This window comes from Oncorhynchus nerka, linkage group LG27 (genome assembly GCF_034236695.1).
Source record: "Oncorhynchus nerka isolate Pitt River linkage group LG27, Oner_Uvic_2.0, whole genome shotgun sequence".
Taxonomy (NCBI): Eukaryota; Metazoa; Chordata; class Actinopteri; order Salmoniformes; family Salmonidae; genus Oncorhynchus; species Oncorhynchus nerka.
The window spans coordinates 86,627,596-86,649,447 of record NC_088422.1 but is presented as its reverse complement, the minus strand read 5'-3'; the positions used below and the strand labels follow the sequence as shown (position 1 = coordinate 86,649,447).

General features: G+C 45.2%; 1 protein-coding gene across 2 annotated transcripts; it reads left to right on the top strand.

The window, feature by feature from the left end:
• lmnl3 (lamin L3) lies at positions 1-21,114 on the top strand. 2 transcript variants are annotated; one of them, XM_065012217.1, is made up of 12 exons: positions 1-541; positions 4,482-4,638; positions 5,090-5,215; positions 6,960-7,130; positions 10,777-10,902; positions 12,694-12,914; positions 13,645-13,867; positions 15,852-15,959; positions 16,123-16,239; positions 18,094-18,198; positions 18,413-18,482; positions 20,980-21,068. In XM_065012217.1, the coding sequence occupies exons 1-11, from the start codon at positions 177-179 to the stop codon at positions 18,449-18,451; spliced, it is 1,758 nt and encodes a 585-aa protein (XP_064868289.1). In that variant the 5' UTR covers positions 1-176; the 3' UTR covers positions 18,452-18,482; positions 20,980-21,068. The 2 variants fall into 2 exon arrangements, with proteins under 2 accessions (XP_064868289.1, XP_064868288.1); XM_065012216.1 differs by lacking the exon at positions 18,413-18,482 and having other exon boundaries at positions 6-541; positions 20,980-21,114.
• Positions 21,115-21,852: the final 738 nt, after the last annotated feature.

Genomic DNA, 21,852 nt, shown 5'->3' with positions numbered 1-21,852 from the left:
ACATCAATACATGCATATCTATAGCTTACTAAATGTTTTACAACGTTGGGGGAGTGCCAAGATGGAGGCACGGTGGCTTCAACACAGCGCCCCCTAAAAGTCATCTAGTTGTATACATAAATTATTGGTGCAAACTCATCCCAAACCCAGCGCATGCAGTCACATGAGAACGCGCCATGGCTTCAGTTACCTCAACCAGTCGCTCAACTCGCTCCTCCCGACGAAGCGGCGCCGGCCCGTCCAGCACCAGCCCAACCCGGCTCTCCCGAAGCCAGGAGAAAGAGGAGCTTAGCCACCTGAACGACCGCCTGGCCGCCTACATAGAGCGGGTCCGCCAGCTGGAGAATGACAAGTCCTCAATGCTGCTTCTCCTGGAGGAGAAAGAGGAGTCCACGACCCGGGAGACGGCCAACGTTCGGCGGCTGTACGAGACCGAGTTGGCCGACGCGAGGAAGAGCTTGGACGTGCTGGCTAACGACAGGGCCCGGCTGCAGATAGAGATGGGTCATCTTTCTGAAGAGCATAGCAACCTACAAGCCAGGTAACGTTAGATATAATAACATACAAACCAATCTATGTTTTCCTGTGTATTCGCGCTGTTGTCATTGAGTGTTGAGATCCATATTTAAAAAAGTAGCATAAAGTGTTAGTTTGCAATTAGGCCTAAATTGTTGCAGTAAAAAGTTTATATTTTGGGATAGGGTACAAAAGTTGAACTAAGCTAATGATGCATTTCTAAGTTAAATTCTTCAAAAATCAATGTTTAGCCTTTATCATTAATTAAACAATCTCAAATTCTCCATTTAAATAATACTAATTAGGTGGGTGCTTATTCGTCCTATTTCACCCATGTATAACTGTGTATTATACACGTGTGAATTGTTAGTGATTTTTGCATATCCCAACTCCCCTTAGACACTCTTGGAGTATGGGGTTCCCCATTTATGATCATATTGTTTGTCTTTAAGATATGATCTACAGATGATTAAAGTAATGATTACTTTTTGAGGAAGAGACCTCAGAGAGATTTGGTTTGTCATCTTTCTTTCCTAATAAGAAGCATGAGAATATCCTCCTGTTATTGTCCTTCTGCTATCTCTTGTTTGAATAACCACAATATCATAATAGTAACCTAATATCATAATAGTAGCCTAATATCAATAGAACCATATGCCGTGTATTAACATCCACAATTAAAGTAACAATTGAATTATACCCAGAATAAAAAACGATCTCTAAAATCACTCCCTTCAGGAACTTCTGTCATCTCTATTCTATCCTAACAGGAACTATAGTAACCATCAGACTTCTGTCATCTCTATTCTATCCTAACAGGAACCATAGTAACTATCAGACTTCTGTCATCTCTATTCTATCCTATCCTAACAGGAACCATAGTAACCATCAGACTTCTGTCATCTCTATTCTATCCTAACAGGAACCATAGTAACCATCAGACTTCTGTCATCTCTATTCTATCCTAACAGGAACCATAGTAACCATCAGACTTCTGTCATCTCTATTCTATCCTAACAGGAACCATAGTAACCATCAGACTTCTGTCATCTCTATTCTATCCTAACAGGAACCATAGTAACCATCAGACTTCTGTCATCTCTATTCTATCCTAACAGGAACCATAGTAACCATCAGACTTCTGTCATCTCTATTCTATCCTAACAGGAACCATAGTAACCATCAGACTTCTGTCATCTCTATTCTCTCCTAACAGGAACCATAGTAACCATCAGACTTCTGTCATCTCTATTCTCTCCTAACAGGAACCATAGTAACCATCAGACTTCTGTCATCTCTATTCTATCCTAACAGGAACCATAGTAACCATCAGACTTCTGTCATCTCTATTCTATCCTAACAGGAACCATAGTAACCATCAGACTTCTGTCATCTCTATTCTCTCCTAACAGGAACCATAGTAACCATCAGACTTCTGTCATCTCTATTCTCTCCTAACAGGAACCATAGTAACCATCAGACTTCTGTCATCTCTATTCTCTCCTAACAGGAACCATAGTAACCATCAGACTTCTGTCATCTCTATTCTATCCTAACAGGAACCATAGTAACCATCAGACTTCTGTCATCTCTATTCTCTCCTAACAGGAACCATAGTAACCATCAGACTTCTGTCATCTCTATTCTATCCTAACAGGAACCATAGTAACCATCAGACTTCTGTCATCTCTATTCTCTCCTAACAGGAACCATAGTAACCATCAGACTTCTGTCATCTCTATTCTATCCTAACAGGAACCATAGTAACCATCAGACTTCTGTCATCTCTATTCTCTCCTAACAGGAACCATAGTAACCATCAGACTTCTGTCATCTCTATTCTCTCCTAACAGGAACCATAGTAACCATCAGACTTCTGTCATCTCTATTCTCTCCTAACAGGAACCATAGTAACCAGCATGAAAACTAGCATTGCAATGCAGATGAATATCCTGTCTGCTGCTGCACACACGGAGCTATTTATTTGGTATTTTATTCGGATCCCCATTTCACTGTTGCAAAAGCAGCAGCTCCTCTTCCTGGGGTCCATACAGAACATGACATCATACAGAACATGAAGAAACAGCTGCACAGGACTGATTCGTTCCAACCTTAATCAGCAAGCTGACCAACAATTGTAAATAAAGCATAAGCTACACCCTCTTTATCAGAGCTCAAAATCACTAGCAGGCTAAGTTCCATCTGTGTTTGTCAATGAAGCTAGCTAGCAGGCACATTGAGCAGGAAAGCCATGTTAGATAAATCAGCCTATCAAATCACTGGCGGGTGTGACGTGTGTGCCTCTGTGCCGTTATGGTTTTAAAAACTTTCTCTCTATTAGTATGCGTCTTTCTGGCACTGTTTCATAGTGAATCATGTAAAGCAGCAGGTAGCCTAGTGCTTAGAGTGTTGGACTAGTAACCGATAGGTTGCAAGATCGAATCCCCGAGCTGACAAGGTGTAAAAAATATTTTGTTCTGCCCCTGAACAAGGCAGTTAACCCACTGTTCCTAGGCCATCATTGAAAATAAGAATTTGTTCTTAACTGACTTGCCTCGTTAAATTAAGGAAAAATAAATAACAAAGCAAGTCATGGCAGGATACAAGATGCTCACTACTGGGCTCAGAATGTTGGAATATTGACAAGTGGCAGTTGGGATACAAGTGCACACATCATCTCCAGTCAATTCTCAGACTGCTTGACTTGGGCAAGAGGTCAACTGCTTGAGTTCCTGCACCTCAAATAGAATATTAGCTCCAAAGTATTATGGAGTTCCTGCACCTTAATCTAAACAGTACCTGCACCCAAAAGGAGTAGGCTACCGGCACCTATTTCAGTCCAAGTCAACCACTAGGTAGACTATAGTGATCCCTATCAAACACCTCAGCAAGTGGCCACTTCATAAAGGGCTTCTGGGCCAAGTTTTCTTTCAACATAATAATGGTCAAGTTCATTTTGCTTGGCCCGGTGCCCCCAGGTAGGCAGAGTTAGACCATTCCATTGGTTCTTAATGTGAAATCTCCACCCACCCGGGGCATCGGTCCCTGGCGCCATGCGAAACCAACTCCACCATTTGGCAATGTGTTGTCTTATGTAAACAAGTCCGAGGTGCAGGTCTCTAACTGTATGATTAGACAGAGGGCAATCTGCACAGCTGTTTCTCAGTGCATGACAATTCGCCATAGGCGCTACAATCCCTTTATAGTGGGCATGATCGAAATCAAAACCCAACCCCAAATAAGTCGTGACGAACTCGTTCGACAAATATCCCACTACTGTGTTTTGGAATTATACTGACTTTATGCCCAAAATTATCACACTTACTCTTTTTTGTCAATTTTGACACTGGAATACATGTTTGACTAATGCCACATTTCAACCAGAGAAGTTGGTTCTTGCATTCATTTGTGCTTTAGCTTCAGTCATGTTCAGAACAGAACGTTAGGACGGATAGACAACAATGCAACGTCTCATACTCTAGGTGCAATACACATGAAGGCCACTAGATGGGGACCTAGTCCCACTAACAGGTAGTCCCTGTAACACCATAGTTGGCTTACCTGAATTTTGTAGTCATGAAAGGTTGCCAGTTTGTATCCCGAGCTGACTAAATGAAAAATTTGTCGATCTGCCCTTGAGCAAAGCACTTAACCCAAAATGCTCCTGTAAGTCACTCTGGATAAGAGCCTCTGCTAAATTACTCAAATTTAAATGTGATCTCTTTTCCCTCCCACCAGGAACAATGGAAGCCATATCTTCTCGTCATCTCTTCACTCCTTCCAGGAATCATACTAACCTCTCACTTCTTTCTATCACTTTTGCCTCCTTCCTGGAACCATAGTAACCACCTGTCTTCTCTCTGCTCTCCTCCTTCCAGGATCCATGGTAATCACCTGTCTTCTCTCATCTATCCACCTTCCAGGAACCATAGTAACCACCTGTCCTCTCTTTTTCATCCTACCAGGAACCAGAAGAAGGAAGCAGAGTGTAACATGGCCATGGGTCAGTGGAGGAACTTGGAGGCGGTCCTCAACTCTAAAGACGCAGAGCTGGCCAATCAACTGGCAGATAACAGAAGACAGGCGGATGACGTCACTGACCTACAGGCCCAGCTGGCCAATGTAAGGACTAGACTGCCTTCTAGTGAGGTTAATTTAATGTTTTGTTTAAAGTTAAATACAATTAAACCAACACATACAGATGTTTTTGCAGCATTTTGACAGTGTTATGCATCAGGTTCTGTGTCGGCTGTGAACGCAGCTCTGAGAAGGAGTGGTTGACAACGCAAAAGGCATCAGACAAAACAAAGTATATTCTGCCTACAGATTTGCCGATTCAACCTTTTTGATTCTCATGTTATGTTTTTTTAAATAATTTAAAGCTAACTAGTTTGATTTGACATAGGTTTAAGCTGGTACTGGTGGCTAACATTAGCTTGCGAGCATCTACTGAGAAGACGCTTATGGGCTGTTATGAGACGTGGCTAGGTCATTTATGAGGGGAGTTGCTTCGTTTTGGCTAAATGTTAAGTCCTCGAATGCAAAAGGTGATCTCTTTGACTCCTTGTCTCAGTTGGAGTGTGGGCTGGCGGAGACTAAGACCCAGCTGAACTCTGAGATGTTGAGGAGGGTGGACCTGGAGAACCAGGTGCAGACGCTACGGGAACAGCTGGAGTTCCAGAGACACATTGGCGAACAGGTAACACACACACTTGAAACCGGACACACACACACTGCAGTAACTGCTGCATAAGAAAGACCTCACATGTGGCCCACTATTACCACAGAAGCGACACAGAAGTCAGATTGATTGGTTGTTGAAGTGGGTAACTATTTACAAATACTAATAATAGTAAGATATCAAACTCAATGTTGTCTCTGCCTGTCTTTCTAGGAGGTGTGGGGTATCCACAGCATGCAGGAGGGAAGGGGTTAATGAAGTGGCTAGGGGTAGGAGGGTGAGAAGAAATGGTTAAGAGCTGGGGATTGAAATGGAATGTGGCCCATGTCGTTTCCTCCATGTTGAGTAGAAGGGGTGGTGGTGGGAATAGGGTCTGGGAGAGGACTAGGGGTTAGAATGGAATGTGGCCCATGTGGCCCATGTTGAGATTTCCTCCATGTTGTAGAAGGGGGTGGTGGTGGTGGTGGGAATAGGGTCTGGGAGAGGACTAGGGGTTAGAATGGAATGTGGCCCATGTCGTTTCCTCCATGTTGAGTAGAAGGGGTGGTGGTGGTGGGAATAGGGTCTGGGAGAGGACTAGGGGTTAGAATGGAATGTGACCCATGTCGTTTCCTCCATGTTGAGTAGAAGGGGTGGTGGTGGTGGGAATAGGGTCTGGGAGAGGACTAGGGGTTAGAATGGAATGTGACCCATGTAATTTCCTCCATGTTGAGTAGAAGGGGTGGTGGTGGTGGGAATAGGGTCTGGGAGAGGACTAGGGGTTAGAATGGAGTGTGAGCCCATGTCGTTTTTCCTCCATGTTGAGTAGAAGGGGTGGTGGTGGTGGGAATAGGGTCTGGGAGAGGACTAGGGGTTAGAATGGAATGTGACCCATGTAATTTCCTCCATGTTGAGTAGAAGGGGTGGTGGTGGTGGGAATAGGGTCTGGGAGAGGACTAGGGGTTAGAATGGAGTGTGGCCCATGTCGTTTCCTCCATGTTGAGTAGAAGGGGTGGTGGTGGTGGGAATAGGGTCTGGGAGAGGACTAGGGGTTAGAATGGAGTGTGACCCATGTCGTTTCCTCCATGTTGAGTAGAAGGGGTGGTGGTGGTGGGAATAGGGTCTGGGAGAGGACTAGGGGTTAGAATGGAATGTGGCCCATGTCGTTTCCTCCATGTTGAGTAGAAGGGGTGATGGTGGTGGGAATAGGGTCTGGGAGAGGACTAGGGGTTAGAATGGAGTGTGACCCATGTCGTTTCCTCCATGTTGAGTAGAAGGGGTGGTGGTGGTGGGAATAGGGTCTGGGAGAGGACTAGGGGTTAGAATGGAGTGTGGCCCATGTCGTTTCCACCATGTTGAGTAGAAGGGGTGGTGGTGGTGGTGGTGGTGGGAATAGGGTCTGGGAGAGGACTAGGGGTTAGAATGGAATGTGGCCCATGTCGTTTCCTCCATGTTGAGTAGAAGGGGTGGTGGTGGTGGTGGTGGGAATAGGGTCTGGGAGAGGACTAGGGGTTAGAATGGAATGTGGCCCATGTCGTTTCCTCCATGTTGAGTAGAAGGGGTGGTGGTGGTGGGAATAGGGTCTGGGAGAGGACTAGGGGTTAGAATGGAGTGTGGCCCATGTCGTTTCTACCATGTTGAGTAGAAGGGGTGGTGGTGGTGGGAATAGTGTCTGGGAGAGGACTAGGGGTTAGAATGGAATGTGACCCATGTCGTCTTCCTGCGGTAGACGTGTGTGTCTGTTCATGTCTGTGTGTGTGTGCACACGCACGCGTGTGTGTAGGAGGTCAGGGAGATCCGGAGCAGACATGAGAGTCGCCTGGTGGAGGTGGATTCTGGGAGACAGAAAGAATTTGAGAGTAAGTTGGCTGAGGCCATGCAGCAGCTACGGCAGGAGCACGACGGACAAATCCAGCAGTATAAAGAGGATCTGGAGAAGAATTTCAATGCCAAGGTACACACTCTTTCACTCTCTCACTCTCCCTCCCTCTCTGCCTCCCTGCCTCGTTTTCTTTTTTAAATATATACTTTCCCCTAGCCCTACCTCCCCTAGCCCCACCTCCCCTAGCCCCACCTCCCTAGCCCCACCTCCCCTAGCCCCACCTCCCCTAGCCCTACCTCCCCTAGCCCCACCTCCCCTAGCCCCACCTCCCCTAGCCCCACCTCCCCTAGCCCCACCTCCCCTAGCCCTACCTCCCCTAGCCCCACCTCCCCTAGCCCCACCTCCCCTAGCCCCACCTCCCCTAGCCCCACCTCCCCTAGCCCTACCTCCCCTAATTGGAGTAAACTAATGGACAACAACAGTTAGGCTTCTACTTCCAGCGTATTGTTTTTGGGTTAAGTGCTTTGCTCAAGGGCAGATCGTTTTAGTCCCACCCAGCAATCCTCAACCCATCCCATCTATCTGAAGACCATTCCGTTTTGATTTCTATATGCCATGTATTTTTCAACTATGCTGTGATGTTTAACAGTTCTGAACCTATGTACATTTTACAGACACAGTATGTTTTGGATTCTGTTGAGGTTTGTGTGTATGTACAGTACCAGTCAAAAGTTTTTATTTGTACTATTTTCTACATTGTAGGATAATAGTGAAGACATCAACACTATGAAATAACACACATGGGGTTCTGTAGAAACCAGAAAAGTGTTAAACAAATCAAAATATATTTGATATTCTTCAAAGTAGCCACCCTTTGGCTTGATGACAGCTTTGCACACTCTTGGCATTCTCTCAACCAGCTTCACCTAGAATACTTTTCCAACAGTCTTGAAGGAGTTCCCACATGCTGAGCACTTGTTGGCTACTTTTCCTTCACTCTGCGGTCCAACTCATCCCAAACATCTCAATTTGGTTTGGGAATTGTGGAGGCCAGGTCACCTGATGCAGCACACCATCACTCTCCTTCTCGGTCAAATAGCTCTTACACAGTCTGGAGGTGTGTTGGGTCATTGTCCTGTTGAAAAACAAATGATCGTTCCACTAAGCGCAAACCAGATGGGATGGCGTATCACTGCAGAATGCTGTGGTAGCCATGCTGGTTAAGTGTGCTTTGAATTCTAAATAAATTGCAGTATCACCAGAAAAGCACCATCACAGCTCCTCCTCCATGCTTCACGGTGGAAACCACACATGCAGAAATCATCAGCTCACCTACTCTGCGGCGGTTGGAACCCAAAATCTCAAATTTCGACTCCTCAGACCAAAGGACAGATTTCCACCGGTCTAATGTCCATTGCTCCTGTTTCTTGGCCCGAGCAAGTCTCTTATTATTGGTGTCCTTTTAGTAGTGGTTTCTTTGCAGCAATTTGACCTTGAAGGCCTGATTCATGCAGTCTCCTCTGAACAGTTAATGTTGAGATGTGTCTGTTTCTTGAACTCTGTGAAGCATTGGACTGCAATTTGAGGCTGGTAACTGTAATGGACATCCTCTGCAGTAGAGGTAACTCTGGGTCTTCCATTCCTGTGGCGGTCCTCATGAAAGCCAGTTTCATCAAAGCACTTGATGGTTCTTGCGACTGCACTTGAAGAAACTTTCAAAGTTCTTTCAATTTTCGTCATTGACTGATGTCTTAAAGTAATGATGGACATTTCTCTTTGCTTATTTGAGCTGTTCTTGCCATAATATGGTCTTACCAAATAGGTCTATCTTCTGTATACCAAACCTACCTTGTCACAACACAACTGATTGGCTCAAACGCATGAAGAAGGAAATAAATTCCACTTTTGAACTTTTAACAAGGCACACCTGTTAATTGAAATGCATTCCCTGTGACTACCTCATGAAGCTGGTCCTGAGTGGCGCAGCAGTCTAAGGCATTACATCGTTGTGCTAGAGGAATCAATACAGACCTGGGTTCGATCCCGGGCTGTATCACAACCAGACGTAATCGGGAGACCCATAGGGCGGTGCACAATTGGCCCAGCGTTGTCTGGAAGGGTTTGGCCGGGGGGCTTTACAAGTAGGCCGTCATTGTTAATAAGAATTTGTTCTTAACTGACTTGCCTAGTTAAAAAATAAAATAAAGCTGGTTGAGAGAATGCCAAGAGTGTGCAAAGCTGTCATCAAGCCATAGGGTGGCTACTTTGAAGACTATAAAATATATTTTGATTTAACACTTTTCTTTGGTTACTAAATGCTTCTATATGTGTTTCATTATTTTGATGTCTTTACTGTTTATTCTACAATGTAGAAAACAGTCAAAAATAAAGAAAAACCCTTGAATGAATAGGTGTCCAAACTTTTGACTGGCACTGTGTGTGTGTTGCTGGTGTATAACTGTATGTGTTTCTCTCAGAGAGAGCTGTGTGTCAGGGAGTCTCTGTGTGTGTCGTGCACACTGTTAGAGCAGGAGTGCATGATGACGGAAGAGAACAGAGGAGTGAGAAAGATGCCAGTGCAGATTAGGGAGAGCTTTGTCCAGCTGATCAAGGTATTCTCACCGGTCCAGCCCGTGTTAGGTAGAAGTGTCCTCATATTGTAGCCAATAGCAAACACTTGAGGTACACCTTATTTGGCTTGCTCTGTAAAATGGAACAAACCGACTTGTCCCAAAAGTGCAAACCCACTGGTCAAATCAAGTTCACCTCAAGTATTCAACATGTATGCAGTTGACTCTGGTATGTTAGGTAGCTCCACTCATATGATGAAGTTATTCAACATGTATGCAGTTGACTCTGGTATGTTAGGTAGCTCCACTCATATGATGAAGTTATTCAACATGTATGCAGTTGACTCTGGTATGTTAGGTAGCTCCACTCATATGATGAAGTTATTCAACATGTATGCAGTTGACTCTGGTATGTTAGGTACCTCCACTCATATGATGAAGTTATTCAACATGTATGCAGTTGACTCTGGTATGTTAGGTAGCTCCACTCATATGATGAAGTTATTCAACATGTATGCAGTTGACTCTGGTATGTTAGGTAGCTCCACTCATATGATGAAGTTATTCAACATGTATGCAGTTGACTCTGGTATGTTAGGTAGCTCCACTCATATGATGAAGTTATTCAACATGTATGCAGTTGACTCTGGTATGTTAGGTAGCTCCACTCATATGATGAAGTTATTCAACATGTATGCAGTTGACTCTGGTATGTTAGGTAGCTCCACTCATATGATGAAGTTATTCAACATGTATGCAGTTGACTCTGGTATGTTAGGTAGCTCCACTCATATGATGAAGTTATTCAACATGTATGCAGTTGACTCTGGTATGTTAGGTAGCTCCACTCATATGATGAAGTTATTCAACATGTATGCAGTTGACTCTGGTATGTTAGGTAGCTCCACTCATATGATGAAGTTATTCAACATGTATGCAGTTGACTCTGGTATGTTAGGTAGCTCCACTCATATGATGAAGTTATTCAACATGTATGCAGTTGACTCTGGTATGTTAGGTAGCTCCACTCATATGATGAAGTTATTTAGAAACATTGCTGTAAATCCAAATGTTTTTTCCTTTTTTTTTCTTCAAATTTGTGGCTTATGGTAAACATATAATGTAGCTCAGTCTCGTGTCAAAACATATGACATTAACACATTGCTTTTCCTTTGGTGTGTATGTAACATGGGTGTGTGTTTTGACAGCTGGAGAACGCCCATCAGACGGCGCTGAAGAGTAGTGACTTTGCCTCATCCACCAGAGAGGAGCTGTCTGCCACCAAGCTCCGCATCGAGACCCTCTCCTCACAACTCAATCACTTCCAAAAACAGGTACTTGCTGTATGTGTGTAGGGCTAAGGTTGCCCATAGATGCTGATCTTGGGTCAGTTTTGCATTTCCCCCACTATGGTTATGCTTAAGATTGGGGAAGTGAAGCTGATCCTAGATCTGTAGCTAGGGAACACTTCACCCCGGTGGTGTGTCTGAGTGACATTCCAGAAACCGGTACCTACCAGGCTGCTGCTAGGGCTTTATTATAGTACCGGAACATTTGACTGGTTTCAGACTGAAAAACAACAGACTAGAGATCACTATGTACAGTCGTGGCCAAAAGTTTTGATGATGGCAATTTGCGTATACTCCAGAATGTTATGAAGAGTGGTCAGATGAATTGCAATCAATTGCAAAGTCCCTATTTGCCATGCAAATGAACTGAATACCCAAAAAACATTTCCACTGCATTTCAGCCCTGCTACAAAAGGACCAGCTGACATCATGTCAGTGATTCTCTCGTTAACACAGGTGTGAGTGTTGACGAGGACAAGGTTGGAGATCACTGTCAACCATGGTTACCTGCAAGGAAACCCGTGTCGCCATCATTGCTTTGCACAAAAAGTGCTTCACATACAAGGATATTGCTGCCAGTAAGATTGCACCTAAATCGACCATTTATCGGATCATCAAGAACTTCAAGGAGAGCGGTTGAATTGTTGTGAAGAAGGCTTTAGGGCACCTAAGAAAGTCTTCAAGCACCAGGACCGTCTCCTAAAGTTGATTCAGCTGCGGGATCGGGGCACCACCAGTACAAAGCTTGAATGGCAGCAGGCATGTGTGAGTGCATCTGCATGCACAGTGAGGCGAATACTTTTGGAGGATGGCCTGGTGTCAAGAAGGGCAGCATAGAAGCCACCTCTCTCCAGGAAAAACATCAGGGACAGACTGATATTCTGCAAAGGGTACAGGGATTGGACTGCTGGGGACTGGGGTAAAGTCATTTTCTCTGATGAATCCCCTTTCCGATTGTTTGGGGCATCCGGAAAAAAGCTTGTCCGGAGAAGACAAGGTGAGCGCTACCATCAGTCCTGTGTCATGCCAACGGTAAAGCATCCTGAGACCATTCATGTGTGGGGTTGCTTCTCAGCCAAGGGAGTGGGCTCACTCACAATTTTGCCTAAGAACACAGGCATGAATAAAGAATAGTACCAACACATCCTCCGAGAACAACTTCTCCCAACCATCCAGGAACAGTTTGGTGACGAACAATGCCTTTTCCAGCATGATGGAGCACATTGCCAAAAGGCAAAAGTGATAACTAAGTGGCTCGGGGAACAAAACATCGATATTTTGGGTCCATGGCCAGGAACCTCCCCAGACCTTAATCCCATTGAGAACTTGTGGTCAATCCTCAAGAGGTGGGTGGACAAACAAAAATCCACACATTCTGACAAACTCCAGGCATTGATTATGCAAGAATGGGCTGCCAACAGTCAGGATGTGGCCCAGAAGTTAATTGACAGCATGCCAGGGCTGATTGCAGAGGTCTTGAAAAATAAGGGCCAACACTGCAAATATTGACTCTTTGCATCAACTTCATGTAATTGTCAATAAAAGCCTTCGACGCTTGTAATTCTATTTCAGTATTCCATAGTAACATCTGACAGAAATATCTGAAGACACTGAAGCAGCAAACTTTGTGTAAATTAATAATGGTGTCGTTCTTTAAACTTTTGGCCACGACTGTATGTTGACTGGTGTCAGGGAGTCTGAAAGTTGTCTGTGTGGATGACTTTCTCACAACCCCTATTTCTCTCTGATTCTTCTCTCTCTGTCTCCTCCCCTCAGAACGGGGCCTTAGAGGGGCGTGTGCGGGAGCTGGAGCGGACCCTGGACCGGGAGCGCGAGGTGTGGCAGCAGCGACTGAGCCACAAGGACGAGGAGATGTCGGCCATGCGGGCCCAGATGCAGAGCCAGCTGGAGGACTACGAGCAGCTGCTGGATGTCAAGCTGGCCTTGGACATGGAGATCAACGCCTACCGCAAGATGCTGGAGGGAGAGGAGCAGAGGTACGTACACCTCAGACCTGGTTCAAATACGTTTTGAAATGGGGAATTCTACTAAATCAAATCTGAGTAAAGCAAATCTATTCTGAATTATTCAAATCTTTGGGGCAACCTTAATTTCAACCTAGGTCTGGCACACACACACGGTTACAAGGTCCTTTCACCAAACATAAAAAACTAAGCGGACCAAGACACTCTTCATGTAATTAGTTAAAAAGCCTTTATTTAAACTGGCCTTCATCAGGGAGTAACAACAAACCATCTTCTTAACCCTGATTTGAAGAGGAAGTGGTTACAGAATAGTCATTGGTGGACACAACATAGTAAATGGTATTTCCATTTTAGTCATTTAGCAGAGCTCTTATCCAGAGTGACTTACAGTAGTGAGTGCTTACATTTTCATATTCGTTCGTACTGGTCCTCTGTGGGAATCGAACCCACAACCCTGGTGTTGCATGTGCCATGCTCTACCATCTGAGCCACACGGCAGTAGGAAATATATATATATTCAAAATGGTGATGTAGATATATTATCCAAAATGCATGTTAAGGTTATAAGTATTAGAAAAGACAAAGTAGTCGTGGTCTTGAATAGGGGAGGGTACATTTGGTGAGAACAAGGGAGTCATACATAAAACAAGTCACTAGATGGCAGCAAAGATGGAGCACAGTAGATAAAACAGAGAAACCAGGGTTTCCCAAACATCTCCCTGACGTTGTTCTGTGTTTCCAGACTCCACCTCTCCCCGAGCCCCTCCCAGCATGGGGCCGTGGCACGCACACACGCACACGGCGCCCGCCGAGTTGTCCGCGGGAAGAAACGCAAGAACGAAGGTGGCACGGGGTCCTCGCCAGCCTACAAGGTCTCGCAGCACGCCAAGGCCCACAGTCACATGATGGTGTCGGAGATAGACCTGAAGGGGAACTACGTCATGCTGAAGAACAACTCTGAGAAGGTACCTACCTACTGCCTTGCTCTGACCAATTAGGAGAGTCTGTGAACTTACCACCCACTCTGACCAATTAGGAGAGTCTGTGAACTTACCACCCACTCTGACCAATTAGGAGAGTCTGTGAACTTACCACCCACTCTGACCAATTAGGAGAGTCTGTGAACTTACCACCCACTCTGACCAATTAGGAGAGTCTGTGAACTTACCACCCACTCTGACCAATTAAAGATGGAATCCGCAGTAGGGGGAAACTGTGCCACTGGCCGCCCCACCAGCATTGTTGTTGCTGAGCTGAGGAGCGTCGTGCAGCATGGTTATGAAATGCAGTACATATTGTGTTCTTCTATCGTGCAGCATGGTTATGAAATGCAGTACATATTGTGTTCTTCTATCGTGCAGCATGGTTATGAAATGCAGTACATATTGTGTTCTTCTATCGTGCAGCATGGTTATGAAATGCAGTACATATTGTGCTCTTCTATTGTGCAGCATGGTTATGAAATGCAGTACATATTGTGTTCTATCGTGCAGCATGGTTATGAAATGCAGTACATATTGTGTTCTTCTATCGTGCAATGCAGTACATATTGTGCTCTTCTATCGTGCAGCATGGTTATGAAATGCAGTACATATTGTGTTCTTCTATCGTGCAGTGCGATGATGTCAGAGATGGAAATAAGTGTTTGTAATTTCTTTGTTGTAATATCACAAAAGGACAAGGCAGTTTGACCATTAATAAGGATTCAATCTTGAAGTACCTACCGCCTGGCTTCAACCAATCAAGTGTTAAGTGAATCTGAAGCTACTTCGATTCTAAAGTCACCCAGGCCACTGGTTAGCAAGTAGTCTCTAAAGTCACCCAGGCCACTGGTTAAAAAGTAGTCTCTAAAGTCACCCAGGCCACTGGTTAACAAGTAGTCTCTAAAGTCACCCAGGCCACTGGTTAACAAGTAGTCTCTAAAGTCACCCAGGCCACTGGTTAACAAGTAGTCTCTAAAGTCACCCAGGCCACTGGTTAACAAGTAGTCTCTAAAGTCACCCAGGCCACTGGTTAACAAGTAGTCTCTAAAGTCACCCAGGCCACTGGTTAACAAGTAGTCTCTAAAGTCACCCAGGCCACTGGTTAACAAGTAGTCTCTAAAGTCACCCAGGCCACTGGTTAACAAGTAGTCTCTAAAGTCACCCAGGCCACTGGTTAACAAGTAGTCTCTAAAGTCACCCAGGCCACTGGTTAACAAGTAGTCTCTAAAGTCACCCAGGCCACTGGTTAACAAGTAGTCTCTAAAGTCACCCAGGCCACTGGTTAACAAGTAGTCTCTAAAGTCACCCAGGCCACTGGTTAACCAGTAGTGTTTACTAATGAGTTTACTAACCTGTGTTTTGTGTTTATAACTGAGTTTTGTTTTAGTAACCAGTGTTTTGTGTTTACTAACGTGTGTTTTGTGTTTACTAACTTGTGTTTTGTGTTTACTAACTTGTGTTTTGTGTTTACTAACTTGTGTTTACTAACTTGTGTTTTGTGTTTACTAACTTGTGTTTACTAACCTGTGTTTTGTGTTTACTAACTTGTGTTTTGTGTTTACTAACCTGTGTTTTGTGTTTACTAACGTGTGTTTTGTGTTTACTAACCTGTGTTTTGTGTTTACTAACCTGTGTTTTGTGTCATTGCAATGCAAATGTATCCTGACAAGGATTCCAGTCTCTGAAACTGTGTGAAAGATCTGGGTTGTGTTCAGTAGGGCGAAGCGTTTTTAAAACGGAAGTGCTACTTGAACTTGTCCAATTTAGAAAAGAGACCATTGTTTTCCATTGCAAAACATTTTGCTCCAGTACGCCCAGCTGAATGTGCCGCTGTCCCCAATCTGAATTTCATCTGGGTCATATTCATTCGGGCTCACCGTTGTAAATGTTTTTTTAACAGAACAAGCAGTCCTTATTGGACATGCCTAATGAATAAGACCTGGCTGTTTTTTATCTGCTGTTCCAGGAGCAGCCACTAGGGGGCTGGGTGGTGAGGAGCAGTCACCTGGACTCTCCTGAACTGTTCTTCCAGATCCCCCCTTCCTACATACTGGCTGGGGGCAACACCCTCACTGTGAGTACACGCATGCACCTAATACACACACATACGCATGTACGTATTGGGGGAAACTAATCAGGCCTCCATATACGATGGTCCTCATCTCCAAAACTGAAATAACATTTAAAACATGCATTGTTGCCAGCTGACCGTGTGGGACTGTGATTGTGTGTGTCAGATCTGGGGATCGGAGGCAGGCGTAGAGGCCTCTCCAGGTGACCTGGTCATGAAGAACCAGAGGAACTGGGGTCCGGTCAACAACGTGATTGTCACCCTACTGAACCCAGATGAAGAGGTGACCCATCCTTACTGGCCACCACGGCCCATTCTACTGGCCCAATCTACTTAATACATTTCTATATTTTTGTGCACCAGGGGAAATCAAGTTCATTTCATTCATATCCTTGTACACGGGTGACTATAGTTAATTTGATTTCTATCCTCGTGCACTTCTCTAATAGCCATCTTGCAAAGATCTTTAATCTCCTAAACTCGCAGAGATGTCTGTTGCATTTCAGGTTGTCTTCATTGCAGCTGTGCTGCGTAGATGGATCAGGGGCCATATGTATCAAACCTCTCAGCCTTTTACATCACAATGAATAAGATGACATGGACAGGGGGGACCTGATCCTGGATCAGCACTCCTACTCTGAGACGCTTGATATCTCACAAGACCCGGAGAAGTGTTTTGTGTCTCACGATTTATACAAGTGTAACAATGATTTAAGCACCCTGCAAATAAGATGAACTGGAATGCAACCAGACATCTCTACGAGCTTCAATGCCATACAGCACTCCTTCCGTGGCCTCCAACTGCTCTTAAACGCGAGTAAAACCACATGCATGCTTTTCAACCGATCGCTGCCTGCACCCGCATGCCCGACTAGCATCACCACCCTGGATGGTTCCGACCTTGAATATGTGGACATCTATAAGTACCTAGGTGTCTGGCTAGACTGCAAACTCTCCTTCCAGACTCACATCAAACATCTCCAATCGAAAATCAAATCAAGAGTCGGCTTTCTATTCCGCAACAAAGCCTCCTTCACTCACGCCGCCAAGCTTACCCTAGTAAAACTGACTATCCTACCGATCCTCGATTTCGGCGATGTCATCTACAAAATGGCTTCCAACACTCTACTCAGCAAACTGGATGCAGTCTATCATAGTGCCATCCGTTTTGTCACCAAAGCACCTTATACCACCCACCACTGCGACTTGTATGCTCTAGTCGGCTGGCCCTCGCTACATATTCGTCGCCAGACCCATTGGCTCCAGGTCATCTACAAGTCCATGCTAGGTAAAGCTCCGCCTTATCTCAGTTCACTGGTCACGATGGCAACACCCATCCGTAGCACACGCTCCAGCAGGTGTATCTCACTGATCATCCCTAAAGCCAACACCTCATTTGGCCGCCTTTCGTTCCAGTACTCTGCTGCCTGTGACTGGAACGAACTGCAAAAATCGCTGAAGTTGGAGACTTTTATCTCTCTCACCAACTTCAAACATCAGCTATCCGAGCAGCTAACCGATCGCTGCAGCTGTACATAGTCTATTGGTAAATAGTCCACCCATTTTCACCTACCTCATTCCCATACTGTTTTTATACTGTTTTTTTTATTTATTTATTTACTTTTCTGCTCTTTTGCACACCAATATCTCTACCTGTACATGACCATCTGATCATTTATCACCCCAGTGTTAATCTGCAAAATTGTATTATTCGCCTACCTCCTCATGCCTTTTGCACACATTGTATATAGACTGCCCATTTTTTTTCTACTGTGTTATTGACTTGTTAATTGTTTACTCCATGTGTAACTCTGTGTTGTCTGTTCACACTGCTATGCTTTATCTTGGCCAGGTCGCAGTTGCAAATGAGAACTTGTTCTCAACTAGCCTACCTGGTTAAATAAAGGTGAAATAAAAATAAATAAAAAATAAAAATTAGTGTAAGGAATTTGCAGTAGAGTGAAGTTTTCTCTAGGTTTAGATCTAGGATCAGCTTCCCCTCCACCAGTTCAAATCTTAACCGTTAGTGGGGGAAATGGAAAACTGACTCAAAATCAGCGTCTAGGGGGAAACCTCACCCTACTCAATCAGTACAGCTGTGAGCGGATGTTTGATGTTTATTGTCCATCATCACTAGGAGACCGCAGAGCTGCGTGTGCAGGAGAGAGGAGAGGAAGACTCCGATGTAGAGGTTGATGAAGAGTTTATGGAAGGGAGTGATGTTCACTACCTCAGGAGACAGGTAAACACACACACACCCCAGGGGATGTGTAAATCCACACTGATCTGTCTACGCATGCATACATACATACCTACCTACCTCCCTCCCTCCCTCCCTCAGAAAACCTCTAAACACGCTGCTCCTCAGCAGACAGGTAAATGCTGTACCCAGGCCTGTACCCAGGGGAAACTGATCAGTACTGTGTTTTTGATCTCCATTCCCCTTGATGGAAAAGCCCAAGAGAAGGAAAAGGAAGTGCTGTCTGGTGTTGTGAACAGCCTGTCTCATGACACAGACCGATGGAGGTGAGGTGACTGTCTACAGCGCGGCTGTTGAGTCCCTGGATGTGTCTCAAATCGCCCCCTATTCCCTATATAGTGCACTATAAAGATGAGGGGGCCATTTGGGTCGAAGCCCCTGTTTGTCTAATCCCTACTACAGCTCTTAATGCTCCATAACCTAACCTGTAGGGTGCCATAGTAAGTCCCATATGGCATTCTATTCCCTATATAGGACACTATAAAGATGAGGGGGCCATTTGGGTCGAAGCCCCTGTTTGTCTAATCCCTACTACAGCTCTTAATGCTCCATAACCTAACCTGTAGGGTGCCATAGTAAGTCCCATATGGCATTCTATTCCCTATATAGTACACTATAAAGATGAGGGGGCCATTTGGGTCGAAGCCCCTGTTTGTCTAATCCCTACTACAGCTCTTAATGCTCCATAACCTAACCTGTAGGGTGCCATAGTAAGTCCCATATGGCATTCTATTCCCTATATAGGACACTATAAAGATGAGGGGGCCATTTGGGTCGAAGCCCCTGTTTGTCTAATCCCTACTACAGCTCTTAATGCTCCATAACCTAACCTGTAGGGTGCCATAGTAAGTCCCATATGGCATTCTATTCCCTATATAGTACACTATAAAGATGAGGGGGTTCCATGTTTGGCTCTTAATGCCCATAAAATGTTTGTCTAATCCCTACTACAGCTCTTAATGCTCCATAACCTAACCTGTAGGGTGCCATAGTAAGTCCCATATGGCATTCTATTCCCTATATAGGACACTTGTTATATCTTTTGTGGGGTACAACATTCTTAAATAGCCATTTCTTTTAGACACAAATGCAGGTACTGGAGGTTCCAACTCATTTCCCATTTATCCAGAAATCCAATCAATACGTGTGAGTTCCTGATTGCAATGATCTTCACAAATGTACCACACACAAGGTCTGGCTCTTTCACACAGTTCCAGGTTTGGGTAATGAAGACATTCCAGGTATTTTGAACAAAGCTGCTGATGATGATGGCAAAATTATCTTCAAAAATGGCACAAATGATCAGAAGCCAAACAAAATGACATGGTTGGAAACTCTGCTTGGCGTCTATCAGCCTATTCCAATGACTGAATGTCACCATACACATTTCTAATACATAATCCATAATCATTTCAAAATGTTCTTTTAATATCAAAATGGTTCTTAAAGCACTAGTTTTGAACAGAGCCTGTGGGCTTAAGTACAGCCTAGGATGCATCCAAAATGAAGTGGCCTGCAACACCTCATTGCAAATGGCTGCTGTTCCTCCCGTGTGATGACACAGCTTGCTGTGTGTTCCTCACCCCTGCATGAACCATGCTTGCTGTGTGTTCCTCACCCCTGCATGAACCATGCTTGCTGTGTGTTCCTCACCCCTGCATGAACCATGCTTGCTGTGTGCTCCTCACCCCTGCATGAACCATGCTTGCTGTGTGTTCCTCACCCCTGCATGAACCATGCTTGCTGTGTGTTCCTCACCCCTGCATGAACCATGCTTGCTGTGTGCTCCTCACCCCTGCATGAACCATGCTTGCTGTGTGTGTGTGCCTCACCCCTGCATGAACCATGCTTGCTGTGTGCTCCTCACCCCTGCATGAACCATGCTTGCTGTGTGCTCCTCACCCCTGCATGAACCATGCTTGCTGTGTGCTCCTCACCCCTGCATGAACCATGCTTGCTGTGTGCTCCTCACCCCTGCATGAACCATGCTTGCTGTGTGTTCCTCACCCCTGCATGAACCATGCTTGCTGTGTGTTCCTCACCCCTGCATGAACCATGCTTGCTGTGTGCTCCTCACCCCTGCATGAACCATGCTTGCTGTGTGCTCCTCACCCCTGCATGAACCATGCATGAACCATGCTTGCTGTGTGCTCCTCACCCCTGCATGAACCATGCTTGCTGTGTGCATCCTCACCCCTGCATGAACCATGCTTGCTGTGTGCTCCCATCACCCCTGCATGAACCATGCTTGCTGTGTGCTCCTCACCCCTGCATGAACCATGCTTGCTGTGCTTGCTGTGTGCTCCTCACCCCTGCATGAACCATGCTTGCTGTGTGCTCCTCACCCCTGCATGAACCATGCTTGCTGTGTGCTCCTCACCCCTGCACGAACCATGCTTGCTGTGTGCTCCTCACCCCTGCACGAACCATGCTTGCTGTGTGCTCCTCACCCCTGCATGAACCATGCTTGCTGTGTGCTCCTCACCCCTGCATGAACCATGCTTGCTGTGTGCTCCTCACCCCTGCATGAACCATGCTTGCTGTGTGCTCCTCACCCCTGCATGAACCATGCTTGCTGTGTGCTCCTCACCCCTGCATGAACCATGCTTGCTGTGTGCTGGCCAACACACACATTATGAGTCTAATTGTTTGTGTGAGTGATCATTGCTGTACTAATTGTATGTTTGAGTGTTTGCACGAGGCATCTGTCAAGAGGCTGAGAGTGTGTATTTCTTCACTGACACTGTGTTGTATGTTTTCCAGGCTCCGGGGGGAACAAACGAGAGTTGCTCTGTTATGTAACTCCACCTTCCTCCTTTCACAATTCTGACCTGAGAACGCTGCATCCGACCCGGGAATTCCCAGGAATACCACTAGAAAGGCTACAATGACATCCTATCCCCTACATAGTGCGTTACTTTGCCATGAACCACAGTGTGGGCACTGCACAGGGAAGTGGGTGTCATTTGACACTGGCCATGTCACCAATGGTATTATTTATGTGCCCTGTGGGAGCTTGATGGTGATTTGGGAGCACTGCTACACAAATGTGTGTGATTTCAATGCAGATTTTTTCCTAAACTAATGCAAGAGTTTGGCTGGTTGTATAGTTGCCTGGACCTGGAATAGTGGGTAGCCCTTTAAAATGGCAGATCTGTTAGTGCTGTCTAGTCAACTCCTACGGTCATGTGTCTAAACAGCACAGACAGATCTGTTAGTGCTGTCTAGTCAACTCCTACGGTCATGTGTCTAAACAGCACAGACAGATCTGTTAGTGCTGTCTAGTCAACTCCTACGGTCATGTGTCTAAACAGCACAGACAGATCTGTTAGTGCTGTCTAGTCAACTCCTATGGTCATGTGTCTAAACAGCACAGACAGATCTGTTAGTGCTGTCTAGTCAACTCCTACGGTCATGTGTCTAAACAGCACAGACAGATCTGTTAGTGCTGTCTAGTCAACTCCTATGGTCATGTGTCTAAACAGCACAGACAGATCTGTTAGTGCTGTCTAGTCAACTCCTATGGTCATGTGTCTAAACAGCACAGACAGATCTGTTAGTGCTGTCTAGTCAACTCCTACGGTCATGTGTCTAAACAGCACAGACAGATCTGTTAGTGCTGTCTAGTCAACTCCT

Bases quoted from the DNA above. Each gene is read 5' to 3' on its own strand.
- lmnl3 (XM_065012216.1), top strand. From the start codon at position 177: ATGGCTTCAGTTACCTCAACCAGTCGCTCAACTCGCTCCTCCCGACGA. The intron at 15,960-16,122 runs GTGAGTACACGC...TGTGTGTGTCAG, and splicing joins CTGGGGGCAACACCCTCACT to ATCTGGGGATCGGAGGCAGG. The intron at 16,240-18,093 runs GTGACCCATCCT...CATCATCACTAG, and splicing joins TACTGAACCCAGATGAAGAG to GAGACCGCAGAGCTGCGTGT.